Source organism: Arachis ipaensis, chromosome B05 (assembly GCF_000816755.2).
Source record: "Arachis ipaensis cultivar K30076 chromosome B05, Araip1.1, whole genome shotgun sequence".
Classification (NCBI taxonomy): Eukaryota; Viridiplantae; Streptophyta; class Magnoliopsida; order Fabales; family Fabaceae; genus Arachis; species Arachis ipaensis.
Genome location: NC_029789.2, coordinates 26,890,115 through 26,899,975, shown reverse-complemented (window position 1 = coordinate 26,899,975; position 9,861 = coordinate 26,890,115). Strand labels below are relative to the sequence as shown.

At 32.8% G+C, this 9,861-nt stretch overlaps 2 protein-coding genes across 3 annotated transcripts in view; both read right to left on the bottom strand.

Moving 5' to 3' along the window:
• Nucleotides 1,685–4,749, bottom strand: LOC107643511 (AUGMIN subunit 2). The gene is made up of 6 exons (XM_016347178.2): nucleotides 4,382–4,749; nucleotides 4,180–4,296; nucleotides 3,800–3,904; nucleotides 3,618–3,686; nucleotides 2,784–2,897; nucleotides 1,685–2,346 (listed from the first exon to the last, which is right to left on the bottom strand). The coding sequence occupies exons 1-6, from the start codon at nucleotides 4,508–4,510 to the stop codon at nucleotides 2,140–2,142; spliced, it is 741 nt and encodes a 246-aa protein (XP_016202664.1). The 5' UTR covers nucleotides 4,511–4,749; the 3' UTR covers nucleotides 1,685–2,139.
• LOC107643512 (U3 small nucleolar ribonucleoprotein protein IMP4) overlaps nucleotides 6,426–9,861 on the bottom strand; it is a 7,441-nt gene continuing 4,005 nt past the window's right edge. The window contains exons 4-10 of one of the 2 annotated variants that reach the window (XM_016347179.2): nucleotides 9,504–9,613; nucleotides 9,323–9,373; nucleotides 8,952–9,095; nucleotides 8,779–8,868; nucleotides 7,979–8,085; nucleotides 7,751–7,835; nucleotides 6,426–6,787 (exon numbers count right to left, since the gene is read on the bottom strand). In XM_016347179.2, the coding sequence (XP_016202665.1) occupies nucleotides 6,689–6,787; nucleotides 7,751–7,835; nucleotides 7,979–8,085; nucleotides 8,779–8,868; nucleotides 8,952–9,095; nucleotides 9,323–9,373; nucleotides 9,504–9,613 (686 nt within the window). In that variant the 3' untranslated portion in view covers nucleotides 6,426–6,688. The remainder of the gene's footprint in view (nucleotides 6,788–7,750; nucleotides 7,836–7,978; nucleotides 8,086–8,778; nucleotides 8,869–8,951; nucleotides 9,096–9,322; nucleotides 9,374–9,503; nucleotides 9,614–9,861) is intronic. The other variant, XM_021123460.1, reaches the window with a different exon arrangement.

The following is a 9,861-nucleotide window of genomic DNA, read 5'->3' as shown; positions in this document are numbered from 1 at the left end:
ACTGTCTAAAATTTTTCAAATTCTTCCCTGAGAATTTTATGAAATTTAAATTATCTTTTATTCTTAATATTTTTTTTTTTTGCAAAAGATAGATCTAATTTAATTGGTGAGTGACATAAAATTATAAATAAGTCCAATACTACGAAATTGCTGATAGCGAGGTTCAAACATAGAACAGTGCACATGCAACGGCTTCCCTTGCCAATTTATCTTTTTAACATTACATGTGACAAAAAATAAATATATAATAAACTATGAACGGATTTTTTTTTTTTTTGTATTCCTTTTAAGTATGAATATAAATAAATTGATATATTAATATTAATTGTGTTATTTTTTATTTTAACTGGATGAATCAATGATTCACTGGTTAAACTAATGACCCAATAACTTCTATCGTATGACCGAATCAATTATCAGTTCGATTCTGATAAATATGTGTGTCATAGTGATGTGAGTCATAATGCTACATGACCAAATTATTTTAGGAACTAAATTTAATTAAATTAATCTAACAGCTTATTTCTACAATAAAAGTCAACTGAAGAAGAAAAAAAAGACGCATAAGAAGAAGGAAAAAGACTTAGTTAACCTTAGTTATAAAAATAAATTATTGACACAGCATTGGAGTTATCAACATGTGACGGCAGCTAACCGCCACAAAATGTAGCTTTCTCTTTACATCAACTTAGTTATAGAAATTATCAATTAATTTTCTCTCTTAATTAGTGTGAAGAAAGGGATCATGAGGTATAGTTCTGCCTAATCCTAGTAGGTCCTAAAATGGCTGAGATGCATAACAACCAGCAAACCAAAAGTGTACAGATTTTAATTCTAGATCATAAACTAGTTAGATAGATGAAATTGAGGGTATTCACTGGTTGAGCTTTGTTTTCACAAGAAAACTTCGTCCACCAACTTCTATATGAACACACACTTTGAGACATACGCATGTCGCGTAATGCATCCTAGTTCTTCTTGTTCTGCATGTAATCTGGAAGCATATTTGTTTGTTCATGGAGCAACTGAAATGCAACTTTCTATTCAAAAACAACTAAATATGTTTCTTTCATCTGAAATGACCAAATTAATTCATCATCATGATTGCAAGTAGAAGTTTGTAGAATAGAGGCAACTATTTGTTGAGGGAAAGTGTTGCGTATCATCTCTTCATTTCACCCTAGGTCTCTATACATTAGCTGATAAACCCATTGTGGACCTGGAATAGTTTGAGTCGGTGTTGAAATACATTACCTTGTAGTCATGGGTTGTCATAGACGCAAATGCTTCTGTCATTACCTATTTTATATCATCCTCTTTTCAAGTACATTCCGTTCTCCTAACAAGCTTTTCCAAGTATCTTTTATAATCATAATAAATTATTACAAAGAATGGATGTTGTCATTCTTATTTTAATAATATTATTTTTTTACAAATCTATACAAACATACAATATAAAAAAAAATTGTGTAAACTGACACTATCAAAAATAAGAATGGCTTATTGTGATTCTTTAGGTCTGACTACATTTTTTTAATCATATATAAATGATTAAATAATTAAAATATAAATATAGATTCTATTGTAACTGAATGTAATTACCGTTTTTCATTCACTTGTATCTAAGACGTCTTTTTCTCCTCTACTATATATTTCATCTTTCAATTTCTTGGCTACGACCATAAGAGTTGCAAACTTGCAACATATTGGTAATCTTTTTTATTATAAACACTCCATATTGATAATTTAACAGCTCACCTTTCAAGCTAAAAGGTTACCAAGACAGAATAAAGTTAGGAGAAAGAAAATAAGTCTCTACTTTGTACATTCACAGTGTATAAGACTAAAAGCTGATTCAGGCTGGGTTTTAGATGTACAAGTGTACAATGCGTTTTGGTCACAAGCCTTGCAGCACTACAAAATTATTGGAGTTTTTCACATAGTAATCATGAAAGATTTTTGGTAAATCAAGTTAAAACAATTGATCTGCACAAACAGTTGGATGAAGTAAACTCTTCTTCAACTGAGAAAGGGCACAAGAAGATCCTATAACACTCACCTAGTTGTTTGAATCGTGGTGCTTGTTGAATTAATTCTTACTTCCTTCAATTTCTGACAACTATCTCAGCGAGGTTTGCTTCAGTTTTCCATTGGAGGTGGAGTCAGACAATTAGAAACTCCGGGCAGTCTTTGGGAAGGATCTCTCGCCGGAGTACTTGGTATAGGGGAATCAAATTGACCCACTCTCAATTTCTGTAGGGCTGCAAATGACTCTCTTGTGGCAGACATTGCTTCAAAGAAGCGAGTGCAAGATGCCAAAGCTACTGGAATGGGTCGAAGCATTTCCTATAAGGATAAAAGAAAAGGTAAAAAACTGCAAGTATATAAATTTATTTGTGTCATTTGTGTCATTAGGAAATGCTAATTTGATTAGAAACAAAAAGCTAACAACCAATAACTACAAGGAAAAAAAACTATATTTTGCAGTTCTTGGTTGTTGGCTCTTTTCTAGTTGTCAAATTAGCATTTTCCTTATGTCATTATTCGATCTGGGATGGCCTAAAATCAATTCCAGTTTTGCACCAGTTGCCTTTGAAAACAATTGATAAAAACCTTCAGAATATGCAACAGTCACAAAGCCTCTAAGGAGAACCTCCATTCTGTAGTATTTACTATCTACTGGTATACTTATCATATCAAATAAGGGTTCATGGATGCAAATATAAATTAACTAATGATTTATGACAAGATGTTGCCACAATAAATATACTGTAGAAACATACCCCCCAAACTGAAGGAGGTTCCTTGAAATTCTGACTCCACTGAAAATCTGCCACTGATGCTGTCAAGGCACCGTAATCACTAGCTGCCTTCATCAGTAGTTCAGAGAATTGTTTCTGCAAGAGTTGAAGAAATATATATGACAGAAGCGTTAAACTTTCTTAAATGGAAGTCTACTCTCATGAATCAATACAGCATTACATCAATTTTCAACTAAAAGTGGATGGTGTGGATATAAGGTAAAATTTGGATTAATTCATTCTTTCCCCCAAGATTAATAATCTAGACAATTCTATAAATATGTAAAATTAAAGGGAAAACAGACTAATTATACATGTGAAGTTAAAGGTAGTATCATAGGAATTGTTATGATTCCAAAATATCAGATTTTAGTCTTCAGATACAAATTTAATCTTTACATTACAAGTATACACACATTTTGCTCCAAAAAACTTCAGCTCAACAACTCGGGCACTGAGAATAATTGAATGAACTCAAGAAGCTAACACGACACAGTGCATAAACATAAGCCTGAAAACTATCTAGCGTCTACAGCAGCAGTGGAGAAGCCAACTAATTCCAATTATTTTACCCCATGGAGCTGAAACTTCCAGTTAGCAAGTGAATTCAAGCCAACAAATATCTTTGTCATGCTATGGACTAAATCTTGCTACATCACCAACTACAACACAAGATAATGAAGTGTGTCTCCCTGCCAATGAGTAATGCTACTAACACAATCAAAAACCATTCACCCGCCCCCCTAAATTAACAATTTTGCATGGAGTAATTTTTGCTATAAATCAGTAATAAATAACAATTATGATTTCACCAACCTGAAATTCTGCTTCTACAGGAATGCAATCAAGAGAATAAGGCTGCTGCAGGCGAGCTATGATGCGATCCTGCAACATTAAATTCGGTAAATCAACTTATCCCTAATGAACTAATCCAGGGAAACTACCGAAAAAGGAAAAAATACTGAAAGCAGGTATAATGGAGGGCACAGCCACATTACCTTATTCTGGATAACATCTTTCAGTATAGCGGTAATCCTCCCCAAAGTCTCAATTTTCTTTTCCATTTCACTCACATGCGTCAAATGCGCAACATTCTTATCATCCTACACAATTTCACAAATCTTATGAACTCTTACATCAATCATAAAGAGAAACTAATAAATCTCCCCTAAAAATTAGGCAATATTTTCACATAATTCACAAAAAAATTATACCTAACATGAATCTAATTTGCAGAATGCGAAAACACTACAATGGATTTCAGTATAGCGATGCTGGGAAGATCACCATAATTTACCATTTTACCCACAAACTTGTTTAAACTTTAAAGTATAATAATAAAATAAAATCGAAGGTACAGAATAGAAGAAGAAGAAACCTTGCGTCCTTGAAGTTCCACTTGCAAATCCGCGATCTTGCGTTGAACAGTGGTTAGTTCCCTCAAAACCCTGACCAAGTCCTCGCCCTTTTCGCCGCTACTCGGAAGAGAAGGTTCCTAGAAACAGAGAGAGTTGGTGGCAAAACCGTAATTTCAGTGAAACAAGATGAATGCGGAATCTGAATGAATGAATTATGCGTACCTGAGGCGGTGGTTGGGAAGCGGAGACGGAGAAACCAAGATCGGCGGCGATGGAGAGTGCGTCGGACATGCCACCAATGCGCCTGATAGGCTTCTTCCCAACCCAACTTGACTCGTTCCCCATTGACATTTCTCAATTTTCCAAGAAATAAATTGAAGAAGAAGAAGAAGAAGAAGAAGAAGAAGAAGAAGGAGGAGGAGGATAAAAGGGAGATATTAGAGTTAGAATATGATTTAATAAAAATTTATGAGCAAGCAACAGAGCCTCTGGTTTAAGTGTTGAACTGAACCACGAAAGAATGGAGTCTCTTTCTCGTCTTGGTTGGAGTATCTTCGCAGATCACATAATTAAATTTGAAATTTCATTTTAGTGATTTTAAAGGTTGTTTGACTCGTTTGACCAAACTATATTGCACAAAATTAATAATTTTCATGACCATCTGAGTAATTTTTTTATTTACTGGTAAAAATATTTTTGGTGAATTATGTGATTTTAATATGACAAATAATATTATTAATTTATTATTACTTCTATGTTTGATATTTATTATTTTTCAAGACTTTTATGTCCTTTGTAAGACATTTTTTTTTTTAATAAAGATATGAGACTCGAACCCGCAACCTCTTAATTAAGTATAGAAAGACTATGCCATTTGAGCTATTACTCATTAGCTCCTTTGTAAGACATTTGGTGATGATGATTTTTAAGTTTTAACTTTTAAGCATAATATACCTGACCATGGTGATGTTTTTATTGTTTTTGTGAATTTTTTTTCTAGAATATTATTTTTTTTTTCTGGGATCGTAATTTTAAACTGTGTCTTAAAACTTATTATTTGCTAAAATTTATCATTTATTAATTAGTCTTAGCATTTCAAATGGCATAAAAATCATGCTTTTCTTTTCGTTGATTATATTATGATATAATTTATAAAGCAGGGACAAAGACCCGAATATGATACAATACGATAAGAAACACACAAATTTTAATTTTTTANATTATCTCACTTAAACTCCATTAAATTAATTAAATTTTTAAACTATTTAACTAAACAGACTAAACGATGTCATATCCAATTGATTTTCAGAGCTACTCACAGATAGGGGTGTGCATGGTCCAATTCAGTCCGAAGACCCGGTCGGTTCTGAACATTTTCGAGATTAATTTGGTGTGATTTCATCAGGTCTAGGGTTAGGTAAGGGTCTTAAAAATAGACCACGGTCATTATTTCGGGTTGGATATGGGCCATAGCTCGGGTCATTCGAACTCGGCCGATGACTCGGTCATCATACACAATTAATATTTTGTGTTATTAGTGATGGAAGATGTCTATTCTTATGTGGAATTTAAGTATTGTAAACCTTAATATTTTGTGTTATTAGTTATTATAAAACTATAAGTTAATGTTTTATGTTTAAAATGCATATGATTTTAGACTAATGCATAATATTGTGTTATTTGTATTGATTTAAATATTTGGTGTCATTAGACAATATTAGTATTAATTATGGTTATGCTTTAATTTCAGAAAAGAGTTAGTTCTTGTTATATTTTTTTAAGTGAATTTTACCATGTCAAATAATTGTTGGAATCTTGAAAATTTGAATATTTTCACATGCTAACTTATAGGAAGGTATAGGAAGGTATCAAGGTAATGTAATGTTAACAGCCCGATTTTCACCCGATTTTTACCTGATATAATCGTGACCCAAAAGTGTATAAGTTTCATCGGGTCTAAGGCCAAATTCAGGTCTAATAAATAGACTCAGTATATATTTCAGACCGGATCTGAATCACATCAAATCCGGTTTCATCCGACCCATGCACACCCCTACTCACACCCCTACTCACAGACCACTTACTTTCTTGTTCTTTTTTTTTTTCTCGTATTTTTTCCCTTCACGGGTTTCTTCTTTTTCTACTGTTATTTATTACAAAATTTTTTTATTTTTTCAAAAATTTGTGTTAATTTTTTTAAAATCATTATTAAAAAATGTAATATTAAAGAAACTTGTTCATCGAAAATTTTTCATAATAATAATAATATCAAACGAACTGTTCATATTCCCAAGAAAAAGCAAATAACAATTTTCTTCCAGAAATAATCATAAAGTACACTCCATTCTCACTTTTTCATAGCTTTAGCAGTTTACAATGATGCTCATTCCAAAAATTTTATATTCTCTTTCAAACTAAGGAACTAAGGACATCCTCGATGTTCCGTCACGATGAAAAATGCACTCAACGTGTATCAGGTTAAGCTGCGTAAATACTACTTTAACATTGCGGCTTTTTGTTATGGCAACATCAATCACTGAGAAACTTGCGTTTTTTACTCGTGTTCATGTAAGGTCTAATAACCCATTCTATTTGAGCTTCAGCTTGATCTACAGTTCCCAGCTTTATCTGCAACGTGTTTGAGAAAAATAGGGACATTGGGTTAATTGGTTAACAGTGAAAATAGCAACAAGCATAGCAATTAAAACTGAACTGAGACACCAAATAAAAAAAGAACTGGACTGCCGTCCCGTTGCTTCAATAGAGTTTATTATCAGTCTGATTTTAATAACCATGGTATTAGGAACCGGTTCGGTATTCAATAACAATCGGAACAATACATTATTTTATTTAGTAAATATGAAATAAACATTAACAAGCACTAGCATCTTGAGATTATAGAATAATGATGGCTGCTAATTTTGTAATACATGGCAATATGGATAGTTTTATGTAGTTCTTAGCGTAAGTTAAGCAAGTGTGTGGTAGAAAAAGAGACAAAGACATGCTAGGGGTAAAATAGAAAAAAGAATTATAGAAATGTGACCTAAAGGTGGTAAAACTGCCTCAACTCATTTAAAATAGTAGTAGATAGTAGAAAGTAGAACCATAGTAGTAACTAGTACGTAGATAATTTACGATTTTAATATTTGAATCTAATAAATTAAACCCCAAAAATAAAAAAGGTGGCCCGCACTGCTGCTAACACTAATAGATCAAAATTTACAATGATGGTATTATTAAATTAGTTTACATTTTGTCAAACAGCTGTGCTCAGAAACATATCCAAAAAAATATATATATCCGTGTAAGCAATTTTACAAATGGCTGGGGTAACAAAAAGGATATTTTTAAACGTAAAAGTAAAATATGTAATCAACAGAAAATTTTAACTTTTGTGCAACATTACATCAACCAAAACAAAGAAACATGTACACACATGCAAAAGGCAATCACTGAACTACAGTTTTCTTAAATTTAGTAGCATGTAGACAGATGTAGTTACTTTGTTTTGAGTGGAAGATCATCTTTCCTCATAACATAACAACAGACAAAGAAGCAATCAACGGTGAGGTTAATAGTAATGCAAACCTGATAAAGTCGCAACTCAAACCGCGGACCAATTTCCTTTAGTTCAATAGACTTCGGACCTCCATGCTTTTCATATATGTGATGCCTGTATAGAATAAACACTAGATTTCAAATGAGAAGGAAAAAAAACACTAACCAGCACAAGTTCACTGGAACATGAATGAATAACGGATATTTATAAATTATAATGAAAGGTCAAATGCATAAGATTGTAAATGCAAAACCAACCTAAACGATACATAGTCAGACTGGTTGGAAAAAGTCACAATACGTTTTGTGTCTGGTTTTGGAACTGGGAAAAGATACTTTAGAATGTTGGCAGTCCTTTCACCCAACTGTTTAAAGTCCAAAATGAATTCCAAATAAGATGAGTAGTCAGAACAAAACCAGCATAATTATTGCTATAGATAGTAATTACTTTCGATAATATTGAATTTGCAGAAGTATATATTCCATACATATATAGTTGGGAAATTAACGAATAGAAAAACTGGCCAACATAAACAAAATTCTAATCCCGAATCACAATGCAAACAGAACCAACCTTGCACTTTTATTCTTACAAGATCAATACATATATTTGCTCTGACCAGTAGCCTACTGATACATCATCTTTTTCATTCCAAATTAACCTAAGTTTGAATCTTGGTTAAATCATTTGTCGTCTCTAAGACTAATTAGTAAAAGCACCATTAGAAACCCAACTATTTTAATAGACCAATGCTTAAAAAGTTGACAATGTGCCTTCTCCTAGTCCTAACCTGTGCTCAAATCTTACTCTTAACAGTTTAAGCATCAGAGGAAAATCATTTAAATCACTTTAAAGTTTAAACAGTCAAGCTGCAACTGCTTCTAGTCCAATACAGAACATTATGGTTTCAAGACCAGACAAGATAGCATTGGCATGACCAATAGATATCTGAAAGACCAGTGGCAAATGCAACAGACCAAAGATCAAAACCATGGGCAGTTTCCCAATGACATTCGAGCAAGTAAAAAAAATAGAGATCATGTTGACTTATGAAAACCTTAGTTGAGAAATTATCAAAAATCAGATGTGGATAAGCCTCGGGCATTGTACCAATGGCTTTCTTGTCTTTAATTTCATGCCTTGTAACCTATATGGAAAAGAAACAACTCAGCATTTTGTCCATACAAATATATATTAGAAAAAGTAATACTTTTTAAGACCAACACTTACCACATTGAGCAATCCAAAATATGCAGTTGGACCATATGGCAGATGGCAGACAATTAAGCCATCCGGCACACCACGATGTTCATGAACCAACACAACATCTGTATAATCATGTGCACGGCAAGACTCTATAATTTCAGAAATAACCTAAAATGATAGTGACAACCATCCAAATACAAACACACAACAGAAAAGACAATCAATTATTCAGTTTATATTTTAGCTATATAATAACGATTATATTTTAGCTGTATTTATTATCATTACTCATTAGCAAGAAAACAATAAATGGAAAATCAACCAAATAGTCAATTATTCAGATTTTGAACGTATACAAGAGATAATAAATGGAAAGAAACAGTAACGGTTACAACCTGGCCACCACGATTCATTCTTTGTGCATTCGGAAAGACATAACTCAGCTCCTGAACATAGAAAATTGAGTGTCACAATAGTCAAAACATTATCCGGAATTTACTAGGACAGAAAAAAAGGAATAAATAAAATAGAACATTATGAAAAAAAAAATCAAGAAAACAATTGAAGTGAGAAAACCTTTACAAACTGTTGAAGAGGAGCACTTGGATCCCTGGAAGTGGTTAGCAAAATTTTAGGATCTTTTTCCGCAGCATGTGCATACTCATCATCAATGTGCGTTCTCGGGACTGAATTAGACGCAACAAAAAGTGGAGACAAAATTTCAGCAATCACATCAATGTCTCTTTTGAAATAAATCAATGCAAGAGAGAATAAAACATCAAAAAAGTTTATGAGGGAAAGGCAAAATAGCCTAAAAGCTTGGGTACCAGGAGACAAAGGGTGGATTTGTGATATTGGTTTTCAGAGGGGAAGGGAAGGAAGTTAATCCCTTAATGGATAGAGTAGAGTTCATTTTACTTTTCAATCCCTTCCC